The following is a 17,959-nucleotide window of genomic DNA, read 5'->3' on the forward strand; positions in this document are numbered from 1 at the left end:
CATCCAAGATTTCAGCATGAAAATAATTTCAGTTGTCCAAAGAATCTTGTAAAAATGCGCAATATTTAAATTATGAATTAAAATATTTTAAAATAATATTTTGCAGTCATGTGCTTTACATTTTGACTTATTTAAATAAATATAAGCATTGATATTTATCGCCTATCATGCTGTATGATAATTCTTTATTTATTACTGAAGGGAAGAGTGAAGAAAATTACTCTTACAGAACTACATCATTAAACAGCAGTGAATCCGTTGCTAATTCCTCTAATGAAATACATACTTTATATAGATTTATATTACTAAAGTATTACTATAATTGAGGTATAAATAAGTGAGAACGTTCATATAATTCGTGGATTGAACATTGTTTAATTAGTATATTCCGAACATTATATGTTACAATTTTCTTTAAAATTCAAAGTATTGCAAAGAATATTTATTGATAAATATACATCTACAATGCCCTAAGAATCCGTTAGAAAAGAGCCAATGGCATTTAAACTGGGGCACTCCTAAACAGAGGCAGGCAAATAGCTGTAAATGTAATAATTGCAAAGAATATTTTTGATATAAGTAAATTTTGTCTCTGTAACGACTTCACAATATTTATCACAATTCGTTTTTAATTTTTGTAGGAAAAGAAATAAATTAAAAATTAGCTGACGCAGGCAAAGAAGAGAAGCTGATGATGATGATGCCATTCTATCAACATTAAATGTACAAATTATTATTTCTCAACTAGTTATTATTAAAAACTTGGATACTAAAAATTGAGTCAGTATCGAAACAAGGACTAACTGAAAGAACTACTCAAAATAATTTAAGCAAAACTAAATCAAAAATAACCATTGCAAAGCATATGGTTAATAATAGTTGATATTTAAAAAATTACAGGAACACGTCTATTGATGTATGCTCGACAAAAAGTCATTTAAAGTGTCAAACGTTGAAAGAAATTTTAGAAACTGGATGCCTTAAATGAACTTATATCGTACAGACACAAAGAACACATTTCTCCTTTCTATTTTACGATATGACATTTCGAAATCAAGGGAGCTGAAAACACCTGTGATAGTAATGCTTAGCGAAAAGGATGTCTGGAAATATCTGTGGAAAAACTTATTTTAAACCAATTAACTTGATAAGACAATTGTTATTTCAAAGCCATTCACAACATGTTTTTTATGAAATTGTCCTAAGATATTTATAAAATCCGGGAATCTTAACATCCATTTATTCGCTCACAGTAAGAAGTCTTTCTCTTGTGCAAAGTGTGGCAAAGACTTTTCCATATTAAGTAAATTGAAAAGTGATTTGTAAAATCACACTGAAGAAAAGTCATTCTCGTGTGAAACTTGCGGGAAGGAAATTTTAAAATCAAGCAACTTGAAAACCCATTTGGTAGTGCACACTAAAAACCCATTCTACTGTGAAATTTGTAGAATGGCATTTTCACGTACAAGGACCTTGAAAACCCATTTGTTAGTTCACACTCAACGAAGATCATTCTCCTGTAAAACTTGTGGAAAGTTATTTTCACAGAAAAGTAACTTGAAACCCCATTTAGTTGTACATACTAAAGAAAAACCATTCTCCTGTGAAACTTGTGGGAAGGCATTTTCACGGAAAAGTAACTTGAAATCCCATTTAGTAGTACATACCAACGAAAAACCATTCTCCTGTGAAATTTGTTGCAAGGCATTTTCACACCCAAGCAGCTTGAACACCCATTTGTTAGTTCACACTCAACAAAGGTCATTCTCCTGTGAAAATTGTGGGAAGGCATTTTCACAGAGAATACATTTGAAAGGGCATTTGTTAGTTCACACTCAAGTAAAACCATTCTCCTGTGAAACTTGTGGGAAGGCATTTTCACGGAAAAGTAACTTGAAAACCCATTTAGTAGTACATACTAAAGAAAAACCATTCTCCTGTGAAATTTGCGGGAAGGCATTTTCACGGAAAAGTACCTTGAAATCCCATTTAGTAGTACATACCAATGAAAAACCATTCTCCTGTGAAACTTGCGGGAAGGCATTTTCACGGAAAAGTACCTTGAAATCCCATTCAGTAGTACATACCAATGAAAAACCATTCTCCTGTGAAATTTGTTGCAAGGCATTTTCACACCCAAGCAACTTGAACACCCATTTGTTAGTTCACACTCAACAAAAGTCATTCTCCTGTGAAAATTGTGGGAAGGCATTTTCACAGAGAATACATTTGAAAGTGCATTTGTTAGTTCACACTCAAGTAAAACCATTCTCCTGTGAAACTTGTGGGAAGGCATTTTCACAAAAAAGTAACTTGAAAATCCATTTAGCAGTTCACACTAAAGGCAAACCATTCTCCTGTGAAATTTGTGGAAAAGCATTTTCGCATTCACACAAGTTGAAAATTCATTTATTAGTTCACACTCAAGAAAGACCATTCTCCTGTGAAACTTGTGGGAAAGCATTTTCACAGTCAAGTCACTTGAAAGCCCATTTAGTAGTTCACACTAAAGAAAAACCGTTCTCCTGTGAAACTTGTGGGAAATCATTTTCACGGAAATTTGACTTGAAATCCCATTTGTTAGTTCACACTAAAGAAAGATCATTCTCCTGTGAAATTTGTGAAAAAGCATTTTCGCATTCAAGCAACTTGAAAAACCATTTGCTAGTTCACACCCAAGAAAGACGCTTCTCTTGTGAAACTTGTGGGAAGGCATTTTCACGGAAAAGTCACTTGAAAATCCATTTAGTAGATCACAGTAATGAAAAACCATAATCTTTTGAGAGATGTTGAAAAGCATTTACAAGTCAAGTAACATGAAGGGACATTTAATAGTTTACAGCCAAGGAAGCCATTCTCTTGTCAGAGTTATGAAAAGGCATTTTCACAAGTATACCAGATGAAAAGACATTTTTAAATCATAATCAGTAAAATATAGTATTTTGAAGTTTTGGCAAGGTATTTTCGAAACTTTGTAATCATTAAGCCATTGATTAATTCTACCTGAGGAAACATCATGTGAAATTTGTGTCAAATCATTTTCTACATTAAGCGACTTGTAAAGCCATTTATTGGTTCATACTCAATAAAATCCATTTTCTTGTGTCGTTCGCTTTGACGAGCATTCAGATTTTAGAGCCCACTTATCACTTGACAGACGCAGTAAAGAAAGACCATTTATATCTGAAACGATTTTTAACGAAGGCATTTCATCGTGAAACGTTTCCGGGATGAATTTAGTAAGAAATGCATTTAAGAGTTCAAAATCAAGAGAGACCTTGTGAACTTTATGCAAAGTTTTCCCATATATATAAATTAAAAACAACACTTTACACTTCAAATAGGCAGTTTTATTTTATGTATCTTGCTGAATTGCTTTCACAATTGAAAAGCTTGAAACAAATTTTCTTAGTTTCATCATTATAAATGTTTTTAATGTGCAACATATGAAGGAGTTCTGCAAAATAAAATGATGTTATTAATATAAGTTGTAAAATATTAAAGAAATGATATTAATAACGTTTTTGTAAAATTGTAGCCAGAAAATTTATTATTGAGTGTCATGCTATACTTTTCAAAAGCCATTTCCTTGTATATGTTCAGAAACCTAAATCAGGAGATCCAGTTTACTACATCCACTGTTACTAAGAAGAAACGCTTTCTAAGTTTATTATAATCGTATAATTAATCTCAAGATGTCCAGGCCTTCTTATGCGCTAAATTATTTTGGTATTAAACATGAATTAAATATTTTGCCATCAAAAATCAAAATGGAAAATTTCTTATTTTACATTGAGTAACGTTCTCCATTATAGAAACTCAGCAGGTTTTTGAATTCAAATGAACCGAATGATTTCATAGTCTCATAAATTTCAATGCCTTCACGAATTATACGTAATCAGTGCTGTCTATTATCAATAAATTAACATGTGTTTATTCCAAACAGTTGATATTTAGTGTATTTTAAGTGTGGCCATATTCAAAAATTCATTTCATTCTGTTTCTAAATTGATACATTTTCAGAAAGTTTCCGAAATCACAGTTTCATATTTTGGAAATATTAGTAGAATAGCAAAATATTTGGTAATCATCTGATCTTTAGACAGTAAAGAATTAGAGTTCCCAATTTATTGCTGTGGTTCTTTAATCTCGATTTGCACTTTGCGATGATTGAACAATTCATGATTGAACCATTGTTAAAGATTTCATTCTATGATTTGTAATTTATCATTCTCTTTTTTAAACTTCAAGTGGATGTCAGTTATATACGTATTTCTTTTCTCTTTTTCCTGTTTTGTCTTGTTTAGTAGTATTTTAATTTTAATTATCACGTAATATTATTTTCAAAGAAACTTCTGCTCTACCTTGTGATTATTATTTATGTTTATCCATTTTTAGAGTTTGCGAAGACAGTCCTTGTAAACGTATTTTTGTGAAGCTATTCTGATTTATCTTATTACATAAGATTAACAAAATAAATCTTATTTTAAAATATGAAGCATGTTTCTTATTCAGTGAAATAATTTACGGAAAACGCTAGATAATACTCAACTAACAGATGGGGTGCGGAATTACCTCGTCTGCTAATCGTAAAAACCACTTTGTTGAAGATAATAAATCTTTCTCTTATGCAACGTGAGGCAAAGCCTTTTCGGTATGAAGTGAATTGAAAAGACATTTATCACTTTACACATATGAGGTACCTTCTCTTGCGCAACTTGTTCGAATTCATTTTCATGATGAAGTAACTTTTAAGTCATTTTATGTTTATACTTAAGAAAAAAAAATTTTGAAAGCTGCGGTAATCTATGTTTACAGGCACATAGTATGAAAACACTTTTATTACTTGAGCATCACTTAAATTATGCATCTCTCGAATCTTTTGAAATCTTTGAAATTAACACAAATTTTGTGTTAATTTTGAAATTTCACAAAATTTTTCCATTTGAAACATTTTGTGAAACTTGTGTTAGATTATTTTCTAGATTAAGCGAATTGGAAAGCATTGACTGGTTCGAGGTCAGGTTAGTTTGAAATGCATTTAATATTTCTAAACAAGGAGACATTTTGAAAATTTATGGCAGACATTTTTCAAAAACATGAAACTTGCAAAGAATTATAAAGATTTACACTCTAGGTAGAGTATTTTATTTTGGTCAATCGTTTTTATATGCTATAAGAACATTTTTCTAAAGAGAAAATGACTGCACTGATGCGATTTTTGAAATAGTTAGTTTACTCATTTTGATAAATATCATTTTTTGTAGAAATTTAAGGAAAGAAATTTTAATAGAAACGGGTCATGCCGCACTTTTTTGAATGCGTTCAGAAACTTAAATCAGGTTATTAAGAGTAAATATATTTACATCCGGAACACACTTTTCTACAGAAAACCAGAACAGTTCTTTCGATTTGAAAAGAATCGGTTCAGTTCATTGTATTGTAAAATAGCAATGCCTTCGTTAAAAATATGAAAACACGAATTAAGGCCTTTTTATAGTAGCGAATGTTTTTACGTATTTTAATGTGAGTGAATTCTTTCAAGACGTTACTGTGAATAATTTGAATAATTCAAAAGATGCTTTTGATTGTTGTAAACTGAATATTTTCTGTGGAAATTGTTTCCTGACTAAATGCTTCATATTTTAAAAATATTAATATCATAATAAAATATTTGGTCAACATCTGATTTTTCAAACAATAAATAAATTCAGTTCTTTATTTGTTGCTGTGATTGTTAATTTTGCATAGCATTTTATGATTTTATTAATTGATTAAGAATTATTGTTATGGTTTGCAATTTCATTCTCTTTATATTAACTACAATTGGATGGTAGTTATAGGCGTGTATTTCGTTCCTATTTTTTCTGTTTTTCTTGATTAATAGTATTTTAATGTTAATTATTATTCAATATCCTACTCAGATATCTTCTGTACTTTGTGGTTATTATTTAGTGTTTATATATCCTTAGAATTTGCAAAGACAATATACTTTTGTACACGTATTTCTGTGATTTGATTTATCTTATTACATTATGATTAATAAACAATCTTGTTTTAAACTGTGTTGTGTTTTGTTATTCAGTGCAATAATTTACAAACTACGCTACAAAAATTATCAGTCGAATGCAAAAATATTTCAATATACGAAATACGTTATTCTTTACCAAAATCTTATATTACTTTATATTTAATTTTTTTTCTACCATTTTAACGATGTACAGATTGTAACTGCGTTTAAGTAGACTGTAAGCTGTGACGCCGTAGAAAAGCCGAGCCGTGGAATAAACGTAAATTATGGGAGATATTTTCAGGAGAATGAGGCATAATTTTTATATTACCAACATACGAAAAGTGGTAAACATTTTGAAGCTACGGGAAAAAAATCTACAGGAAGAATGTCGTATCCCTTTTTTACTACACAACAGGAACTGTTTAAATCTACCAGTTACATGAAATTAAGAAGCTTCCCGTCTTTCGGTTTAATTATTGCTTTTCCCATGAGAAAAGTCATTGCTAGAAATATTTTTTCCGAAGTATCTGCTCTGCTATGTAGAAATTTCTGTTGATTAGTGAAACAGTCAGTCGATATATATGAGTTTCGAAGCTTATAATTTCGATTGTTTTCCTTCCACTTCTGGAAGCATCTGATTCCGTCATTTTAATGTGTTTGTTTAATGGCTAATTTCCTTAACGTCGATAAGTTTTAAATAAAGGGATATTTATTTACACGGAACTTCATATTTTATATAACATTATATATATTCTGCTGAAGAGGTATATACAGTATTTGAATTAGAGTATATTCGAATTAATATAACTGTGACAACTGATAATCTCTTCATATATCTCGTAGTAATCCTGCTTAGCACCTGCGGCATTACAATTGCTATTTCTCTCGTCTTATAGATTAACTTCCAACCAAATAAACAAATCAGCATTGCTGATTAGCAGGCATTCTGATTCCAGTAAAAGAAAAAAAGCAAAATAAATTCTCCCTTTCTTTTATTTCACTCGTATGGATGAAGGACCGCCGTAATAAACACCGGTCACACCTCCATCTGTTGCCACTGGATGTTTCTTTATTTTAGCCCATTATCCACATTTTCTCAGAAATTAGGCTATCTGTAAATATTGTTCGAGTCGCTTAAGTTTTAAAGCTAGTTAAATGGGGAGATGCAATATCCTCTGAAGACTGCACTTCAACCAACCGAAATTTCTGATCCGGTGATTTTCACCTTTTCATGGTATTGCGTGATTACGGTGTAACTAGATACGGGATTAAAGAAGATCCTCGGGCAATCTGATAATTAGCCAAAAAATTGTTTCAGTATTGGATACCCAAACATAAAATGATGGTACAACATGAGGAAGTACCATGCGACTGTGCTATACTATCGTTAGGCTTAATAATGCCCTCTGATTTTGGCAGAAAACCAGGACGATACAGTGTCGCCCTCATCCGAATTTACATGCATTGTCTACATCACTGCTGTCCAAAGCAGTGCCCGCGGGCCGGATGCATCCCGCGGTGCGATTTTGTGCGCCTCGCTATCTGAATATAATCTGAATCAAATGCTTATTAGATATTTCAATTCCATCACCAATCCAGAATCTCGATGTTGGTGATTTTATTTGGTATTTTTACATTTCTATATACGCATGTGTTTTTCGAATATTAGATATGTCGAAGAAGTGTTCTTATACTGTTTTGTTCCAACGAGTGTACTACTGGCGCCCGCGAGGAACGTGAACGCGCAATTAGTGTTGTATGTTAAGCTATCGAGATTGTGTCGCTGCTTCTCACCAAAATACTAGATACGCATTGTAATGTGGCTCTCGGATTACCTACCTTTGGAAAGCCCTGGTCTACATAATTCTTCTTACGGAAACGAAACCAGCGTGCAAACAAAATCAGCATAGCTGCTCACAAAAAATAAAACATCGTGAGCAGTGTGTCTAAGGGCTTCGAAATGTTATACTAAAGGTAGAGTAGAATAACATGAGTCATTTGGAAATTCCAAATTTCCTATTTCCAATTTCCTATTGCCAATACAAACAGCGGAATATAAATGAATACTATAAGTGTAGAAATGGCTTTTAAAGCAAATACATTCCAGATTTTCATTCGGAACAAGTGATAAATATTATTGAACGAAATGGCATTTAAAACCAAAACCGATCGTTTTTCGATCGATTGTGAATCGATCGAAAAACAAAAACAAACATTCCACAAAAACAGAATACAATAAATGAACAAATAAAATAAGATAATAACAGTGACATAGTTTCACTTATTTCAGACGTAATTCAAAACGATCTTGTCCGTTGCTGCGGCTATGTTTCGACAGAAAATAAATACAAAAAATCGTTTTGAAAATGGATTAAAAATATAAGAAAAATCTGTTGACCACATTTTAGCTGACAGTGGCTTTAAATGGATTTTTTTTTTATTTTAGAGGGATAAATGATAATCTTAAAAAAAAGAATCAAAGGAAGCAATCTTCGGTGTAGGCTGAAATCAGTTGAAGTATTTTTGCAGAAGAAATGAATGAGTTGGAAACTAATAAACAAGACCTTGGTTACCCAGTGTGAAAAGTGGGAAGAACTGCTAAGGATAAAAACAATAATTTTCGTAAAGATGACTAAATATTCTGAAAGCTATTCAAAAAGCTTCCAATTGGTGTAAAGTATACTGTAAGAATTTCAGCGATAATAAATTCCATATAAAAATTCATATAAAGATATTGATGGCGCATGGAGCTTCTTTCTGTGACCAGGAGACATTAACTAAGAGCAAATGAACTTTAGTGAGTTAATCATCGGATACTTAAATTTCATCCGATGTGATACACCACAGAAATACTTTTTTGCACAGAAACACACGTGTAATAAACGCAATCATTAAAAACAAAGAACTTGAGTGTGAATTTTATTGCCGTAAATTTTTCTACAAACTGTGAAGGGGTTCATGAGTATGAAATTCAAAATAAGTAAAAAAGTAAAAAAGAAGACTCATCACTGAGATAATACATTTAATCCTGACTGTCTATACGTATTTGTATATTATATTATTCTTTTATATTTTGAACAACGTAGGCTTTTAAATAAATGAAAAGGAAAGGATAACCTTTAGTTTTATCATATATGTAAATAAACATTTGGTAAATGTAAAATGCTTTATTTCTACTTATTAAAATTTTCTTTCGTAATGTGTCGTATAAAAGAAATCTTTGTATGGTTACGGCCTGTCGCAAACTATTTAATTGCGATATTTATTTGTAAAAAGATATCATCCCAAAACTAGCTATTTGTCAACTTAAAAAAAAAACTTGTAAGAAGAAAATAATGAACTTTAACGACGAGGTTGGCACGTTAAGCAACTGTAGTTTTAACGTGTTTTTTTTTTACCTTTCTTGTTACTTACAGCAACAATGATGGATTTTACCTCCGTTTCGCCGCCATGTTCTTTGACGCAGCAGGCAGTAATGCGAATGGGCAACGTTTGTATTTCTGAAGAGTAAGTTGATATAATGAGAGAAATTAGAACAGAATAGGATCTAAATGTTGGACGTTTAGGGAAGAAATATAGTTTAATTGAATGGGCGTTCCTTTAGTGAAAATATAAGAAACAAACACCCCTTAATAAACGCTTAATAAACGGATTAATTTCATTTAAACGCAGCTAGCAGGAGTGTCTATACCTTTGTGCTATGTTTATTTTCTTTATGCATATTATTAATTTTGTAGGTCCTTTATCTTTAGACGATACATTTGTAGCATTAATGCAGATTTTTGTACATAGCGCTGACGAAATATAAATATTTTACACATTCAAACAATACTTAAATTCGCACTTAACACTTTTTATTTTTTTGAAATTAATTTTATTAATTAATTTCATTAAATTAATTAAGATATTAATTTTGAATTTTCTATGTCTCTCACTCAATCTATTAAGTTATCGACTTTTTACAATAATATTCAGGTTCCCGATACTGTGATAATCACTGAAAATTTATTAAACCATTCTGGTAGAGCACGGACGACAGAGTAAAAAAGAGAGACAGATGCAATGCAAGAAGAGTGAAATGTCTAAGTTCGAAGTGCGACAATACATATTCATTCCTTTGAAATTCTCTTTCTGGAGAGAACCTTACACCTTTTCAAACCGAACATAAAAAATCCAATTCCATATCTATATATAAACATTAAATTCTGATACATATTTCTTTACCAATTTATAAATTTCATTTGAATTATTTTTCCCTCTTCAAACCTGCCAGTTGAAGGTTTGAATATGCCTTAACGGAAGACTCAGTCATTATTATTGGGTGACACCCCCAAGGATTCCAAAGTCACATCGACGGAGGGCATATACTCAACTCAATCCACCAACAGCAGCAAACCGAATCATCTACACCAACGCCATATGCTGTCCACCACCACTAGTATTTTCACAGACAAACACAAACATCAATGCAAACGGCGGGATTTGAATCCCCAGCCTTTTGGATGGAGAGCGGGTTCGCTAACCACTTCGCCAACCAGGCCGGTAAAAGTTATTCTTTACCAAAGGTTTCTCTAAAGTATACAAATTTTCTGAAAATGTTTCATTTCCCTCCTGATTAAAAAATAATAATAATAATAATAATAATAATAATATAAAGATCATTAGACAATGGAGCTATCCTGCTTCTCCAACCTGAGGCTGAGTTTAAGGATTAATATAAACTTTTTATATTAATATTCAGTTTATTTTGTCAGATATTCCTTCCTCACCATGTCAAACCACAATACCCCAAAATAAACCAAATGTATTCTGCAACAAGCAAATTTATTATAATTATCATTATTAAGTGACACCTCCAAGGAGTGTTGGATTCATTGAGGGAGGGCATCTATTCTACAACTGTCCTCCACCAATTAATCCACCAACTACAGCGAACCAGCATCATCTATTTTCCACCACGACCACCAACACTAGTAATTTTTTGTCTATAAATTGAATGTATTCTCAAGGACAATTTGTCTGGACGTGGGATTACGAACCCTAGTTTCAGGAAGAAAACACCTACCTTCGTGTGAGGTCGGCTAATTCCCCTTCAGTTGAAAAACCCATAAAGAGAATCCTCTCTTCACCGCGAGAATGTAATTTAAGCCTTTTCTAATCGAAGGGCACAAGGTACCTTCGTTCCACCAACTGAGCTACAGAGGCGCTATTTGGTTCGAAGTTTCAACATCATACAACAAGCACTAAATAACAGATATTACACAAAAACACAAATATAAATTTATATCCAAAGAACCCAAAATGGATGAAGTGTTTTAGGTCCCATCAAATGAAAATGTTCAAACTGAATACAGTTACTAAATATAACCGCATCACGATAATAAAAATAAAATAAATAACAAATTTATCACTACTGAGGCACACATCCTACCTTCCTTCCCTCTCTTTCACTTCCAGCGTGCCCCAAACAGAATGAACAAAGATTTCTGGTTCAGTTATAAATCTATTCAGCTACACACTTTCTCACAATGAAATGGAAGTATTAAAGGAAGGTTGAAGAGTTGTTATTCTCTTCTCTCACCGCGAAACACGTTCCCAGAATAGAATATAAAATAAAAGCTTTAAGTATGTTGATAACGTGAGGTAGAAGAAGCGTTTGGGCGTGAGGAAAGCTGTAGAATTGATTGTGATATAGAGGAAGGGAGTGGGGAAAGTATTGAAGAATCGCCATGGAGAAGTGATGCTCGTAGGATCAGAAATCATTTCTTATGTTTGTTTACTAATACCAAAAGCATTCGAAATAAAGGGAATGATACTGTTGCACTGATGACTTGACTGACCCCAAAATTGTTGGGGTCAGTAAAGATGAGGTTAGATGAGGGTGACATCCTCACAGGAATAGCAATGAACGGATGTGATATTTTTTGTGAAGACTAACAAGGAAGATAGAGGAATCAGTGCTGGTTCTAAGGGTTCTGGCGCTCGGATACAATTTTAAGTTCACGCCCCTTCCTTTTTTAATGTACTTATTTATTTGAATACCTTAATAGAATAAATTTATTTTGTATTTCTTTTTAAGATATTTAATTTCAGGGAGAATGTAGTAGTAGTTTTACTTTTTTGTAGATGTCCTAATGCTGTTGTGTCACGTCTTATTAGTTTTGTTGATGCTTTCCTGCAATTAAAAGATTCATATTCTTTTATTCGCCTTAGTAATTGGTTCAAGTTCATTGCTGCCGACATGTAATAATATCTCGCGATCTCTCCTCTCCGTTTAAGTGAACAGTGACACAGAATTATATAAAAATCAGAATAATTCATGGCAATCAGTTAGATAATATAAATTTATTCAAGAAACATTAGCCTTTTCGTCATTGAATATGGATAAGAAAGTAAACCATTTATTATTCTGCCTGAAACGAAGTAAATTTAAGTTGTACACATAACTTACGTTTGAATAGAACATACTACAAATATTTATTTAATACGCTACTAACAAATACAGTTAACTTTGTAATTATCAACTTGATACTCTTTTATTAAAATTTGTTTAAACAGAGGTGATATATTGATTAGATGTAACATTCTTAATAAAATTGTGCCATTAGGATACTGTTATGATCAAGACTGACAAGTTTAAAAAACATATTTTTCAAACATTTTCGACGAAACTGTGTTGACAAATATACTTCAAAACTAAATTGATTAGTTTTGAAGTATAATTCTGTTTATTTTAGTGCATATAACTTGTTGTCTACTCTTTGTCAATTATCTTATAAGGAACCTATTTTCCTAAAAGTATATTTATACGAGAAAATGCTCTGATTCTATTACTGACAAAGATGGTAAAATCATTGAAGCTTATAACATCAAGCGTGTAACAAATAAATATTTTGATTCTGTAGAAAAATGTTATTTTAAATAATGAATTCAAATGTAAGAACTGTATCTGTTAATATGCTCAATATTTTGATTATGTAGAACACGTTTAGTTGAAATACGAAATATGTCAACTGTACCTGTTAATATGTTAAAATTTTTCGAATAGTTAACGACTCTCTGACAGTCACAATGTCGGAGATGTATCTGAATGATTCTAGCAAGACAATAATTTCACTATAAAAACTATAATAACTTAAAGGCCGCCTTGCTTGGAATTTGTAAATATTCTCGTTTCATATGTTGAAATAGTTACAAGATCTGGCTTTCAGTATTCTACTAAAAGATTGCATCAAAAACTACAAATTCTAACGAACTGAGTGTGTTCTTTATTTAATATTTCATAAATCAGTTTAATGGCTTCAGGTCAGGGGCTGTTTTCTATTCCGTGCAAATATGTTCTCTCTCATAAAGTTGTTGATAATTTAACAGCTGAGTAACTCATTCTTCGTTATTTTAAAATTCAATCAATTAACCCCCCCCATTATCGCTAGATGATAGGTGAAAGGGGGAAATAATATATTTAATTAAATCTTATAAATTGAATAAAGAATCTCATTTACTTGCTTCAAGCACTGTATCGTTTTATTTCGATAGGAAAATGGCTTCTGATATAGTTAAATCCTCCCCCCCCCCGAATCATAATTACAATGTTCAAATGCTACGCATTAATTAATATGGCTTCTATGGTGATATCTGCAGTAATACAGGGAAGCTACATCTTATATTTTTGTTGCCCATAATTGAAATGAAAATTCTATGAATATTTAGATAACTTATATTTGATTGGTGAAATTTCTGATTCCAGCATTTTCTTTTTAAAATCCTAAAATGTTTTCCAGAGTTTTGACACACTCACACTCTGGAAATTAACTATTACAGTGATCGACTACTTACATTCACACAATGTCACTCTCAGTTAATGTAAATTTATTTCGTGCATGATTTCTATCATGTCATATCACTTTTTGTATCATAGTTTGCTACTGAATTAGCATGAAAATATCAGGGGCAAATTCTCCATGCTTGCTGCGCAAGCTCATTAATTCAGAAAGAAGTAGTATTTATTTGTTAATAAATTCATGCATTTATAATCATTCGATTTAGGCTTTTCATTTTGTAGACAGAAGACGTCTTAAGCTTGCGCATCAATGATTCGGCTTTGCATTGTGTATCGAAAGCCAATGCTTGCTCGTTTAGTCAAAGCTACCTTGGCTTACTCCGTTGTAGGTGCTTCCAGGTCCTCGCTGCAGCACTGTGATTTCTTGCGTGTGCATAGCCATTTCCGTCGTCTTAAACACAGGCAATACACAATCAAAGTAGCTCTAGCCAGTAAGCTTCAGCCAGCCTTTACAAGTGCGCGCGTTGCTTGGGAATATTAAGTTACAACGAACTTTTTATGACGATGTTATTGACCAGTTCATAAAGAAGAATCGTAGGGTAGAATTTGTATTCAAGTAGCTAAATTGAAAATTATAGAATATCATTTGTAAAATAAATGTTGTATTTGTATGATGAGATGTATGATCAGATGTACATTTCTAAATAGATAGTTTTAAATGGTCAGCAATTCCTAATCAGACTTCAATCACACCTCTCACTCCCTGAATGATAACAAGAGCAAGCGTAAATTTCAAGACCAGCATTCTCCCCTGGACAATATTCCATTTCTGGCCTCTAGAATAGGAAAAACGGATTATCTCACCGTAGATATCTCCTCGTTGTGCTAGTGGTCAATAAACTTACAATCTGTAGTAGGGGAAGGAATGAGCATAAATAATTGAAATAAAACTATACATTGCTTTCTTTAGTGATTTTATAATTAAAAAAAGATAATCCGCATAGTAGAAAAATCAGGAATGTTAATTCAGTGTTCATACATTACGAAATAATTCGAAAGATGAACTATCAAGAAAGTATTCTATACAAATTTCTTAATTTAGTAAAATTAATAAAGTCAACTCAACAAGAATGTTATCTATGAATTAGGTGGAATAACAGCGAGGAATTGTCTGTGAATAAAAATGGGAATCTCTCTGTATAAGGAATATATTTTCATCGAAATATTGCCTTTTCCTGCTTAAGGTTTTAACGGTGTCTAAATAAAGAAAATAAATTTAATTAAAAGATCTGTCAGGTCCAATCATTTAAGACAGGAATCGTATTCCTTAAGGCGGATATGACGTAATACTTCCGAGTTTCCACAACAATAACAGCAGAAGACGAAAGTCACATTCTCAAGAATAACACAACCTAACAGCATAGTTCAGTATCTAATCTGCGTCGAAAATAGGCGAAGTACATATTTTTCGCACAGTGTCATGGATAAAATAAAAATTCAGAACTAAACAATGATTCATTGGAATCGTGGGAAGGAGGGAATATTTTAACAAGCTACGCGCGCGACGATAGTGTCGGGTAAAAGATATATAATTACAAATAAATGAGATAGAAATATCTCACACGTAACCTCTGTCTAATAGTGAGATTTTTGTACTTCGATAATTCTGCGATAAGGCTATCTAATTTGCATATTCAAAAGGAAGAATTATAAAAAACAGAAAAAATATTATTTAAATTAAGGGGATATTAAATCCCACATCGTTTTAAAACCGAATAAGAAACTTAAAGATTGGAATCAGAGAGTTTCATGCCGAATATAGTATAATAAACTATAAAAGTATCAGCGACTCACACTTATGGAAAATATCAAGAATAGCGTCAGAACTTTACCACCTTTGCTCCGAGTTGCCCGAGTTTGTGTTACGTAATTGGACTACTTGCATTAGCCCACGCTCGTAGTTCGCCCACCGATTAGATGTTCCTCGACACTTCTGCGCATGTCAGAAAAAGGAGAATCCATTCCGATAATAGGATAATCAATCTGTCATCTGAGATGTGTTTATTTATTATTACAAGTTGGAAATTTTAGCTTTTTTTTACGAACATTGTAGTTTTTAAAGTGTAACTATTTCGCTTGTATAACAGTTGGAAAAATGTACGTATTAACAAAATTAAAAATGGTATAGCATAAAAAAAAATTTAACTAAGTTTATTTTTATGAAAGTTTTCTATAAAATAAAAATAATTATACAGAAAAACAGAATTTTTTTTCAAATGAACTTAGATATTCTAAACTTACAGTTGAGAGAACTGAGACACTTTAATATCCTAAACCAATTAATTATTTATGACTTGTTGCGACTCTTTTAACAATCCCACGCAAAAAAAGTTGCAAAAAAATACCATTATCAAATCCTTTTAATCTTCATAATCATCTGAATCGGTGTCCGAATCGTCATCACTTTCAATTAAACTGATCACCAAAGGTTCGCATAATTCTTCGATAATTCCGTCTCTGTCCCAATACATATTTTCCAATGAGGTGACATGAAAGCAATATTTTCCCCAGTTTTGAACTGTAATATTTTCCATCGCCTGTTCTGAAAGCTTAAAAAGTTTCGACATGTCAATATCTCCAGTTACGTTGCGATGGCGAATGAAACTTTTCACTTCTACCCAAACATACTCAATAGTATTAATATCGCAATGATATGGTGGCAGCCTTAAAGCTAGAAATCCATGCTCTTTGAGCATCGTGTCTAATTTAAATAGTTTAGTTGTGGGCGAGTTTCTTTTGACCAAATTAAGCAATTCAATTTTTCGCATATCTGGGGAATGAGAAATGTTATTTGCAGAGAACCAATCCATAAGATCTTGTTTCTTATTAGACCAATTTGGAACTTTGTTTGGTGAAATAGAGTGCTATAAAGCGTTATCAATTATAACAACAGCATTTTTAGGAAGGTTTGGAATCAGTTTTTCTTCTGCCCACTTTTCGAAGATTGTAGAATACATTTGCCTATGGTAATTGGCTTTGTATAGTAAGTTTGAATTCGGTAAAAAAAAAACCATTTCTCCACCCTCACACAAGCAGCATTTCCGGTTTGTAGCACTCCACATTGTTCTTTAGACTACCAACATTTTCCATAAGTTAAATTACTATCAGTCCAAGTTTCATCTAGATACACAATCGGTTTTTTTCTCCTCCCTGAAACGTCTTATTGCTCTCAAATACTGCGTTCTAGATAAAACAATGTCACTTCGCTCCATGATAAGTTTCCTTTTATTCTGGGAATTTTTAAAACAAAATCCGATTTCATGAAGTATTTTCCTTAAAGTTTCTCTTTTCCAAGGAAAATTAATTTTTTTTCTTTAAGCACAGGAATCAATTTCGGAACAGTTGGCACTCTTTTCTCGACCACGTAAAATTCGTGAATAGTTCTTCTTATAACGTCTACATCAAAATCATTCAAAGCTACGGTTTCGATGGTTTTCTTTACTCTGGCGCTTTTTTTAGGAGAATTAAATTTTGGCTTACCATCACCTTTTGATTCCCTACTAACTCTTAACAGTCGACCCCGATACGCCCGCAATTGCACTTGCACGTTTTATGACTTGAGAAAGGGGAACAAGGAGACGATTCTTTTTCGAGAATGTCAGCACATTATTCAATATTCTTTTGCAAGAGCTACTGAAACGTTTAACAACAGAACTTATTGACTGTACTGGATCCATCATACAAATTATCAGAGTATATACATGGTGCGTTCTTGTACATCAATAGAACATTTAACTTGAAAATATCAAATATAGTAATAAATAAAGAACAAGGGGAGAGAGAGAGAGAGAGAGAGAGAGAGAGAGAGAGAGAGAGAGAGAGAGAGAATTTTCAGCGGCGTTTACTATAACAATGACTCAACGCCTGCATTCATCGACTAAGTGATGTCTTGCAGCACATGTCCAAGAATTTTGTTATCAAGACCTGCCTTGTTCTCACTCCATACGCGAAATGAAAAATCACTACAAAACGCCGACTTTTATGCCCTGGCATATTTGCACATATATCAATGACAATGCTACTTATTTGTATACAATAAATAGAATTACCGACTCTTTTTACATAATGTACTCAATATTCGATGTTTTTGTCCCCTAACCAGAATT

The 17,959-nt window shown here is 32.3% G+C and overlaps 1 protein-coding gene across 1 annotated transcript; it reads left to right on the forward strand.

The window, feature by feature from the left end:
* The first annotated feature begins 1,449 nt into the window (after window positions 1-1,449).
* Window positions 1,450-2,775, forward strand: LOC150101876 (uncharacterized). The gene has a single exon (XM_090399923.1). The coding sequence runs from the start codon at window positions 1,450-1,452 to the stop codon at window positions 2,773-2,775; it is 1,326 nt and encodes a 441-aa protein (XP_090256049.1).
* Window positions 2,776-17,959: the final 15,184 nt, after the last annotated feature.

The sequence above is a fragment of the Typopeltis vanoorti genome, chromosome 11 (assembly GCF_054136105.1).
Source record: "Typopeltis vanoorti isolate ZY-2024b chromosome 11, IOZ_Tvanoo_1.0, whole genome shotgun sequence".
NCBI lineage: Eukaryota > Metazoa > Arthropoda > Arachnida > Uropygi > Thelyphonidae > Typopeltis > Typopeltis vanoorti.

Coding starts and splice junctions, on each gene's coding strand:
- LOC150101876 (XM_090399923.1), top strand. CDS start 1,450: ATGGCATTTTCACGTACAAGGACCTTGAAAACCCATTTGTTAGTTCAC.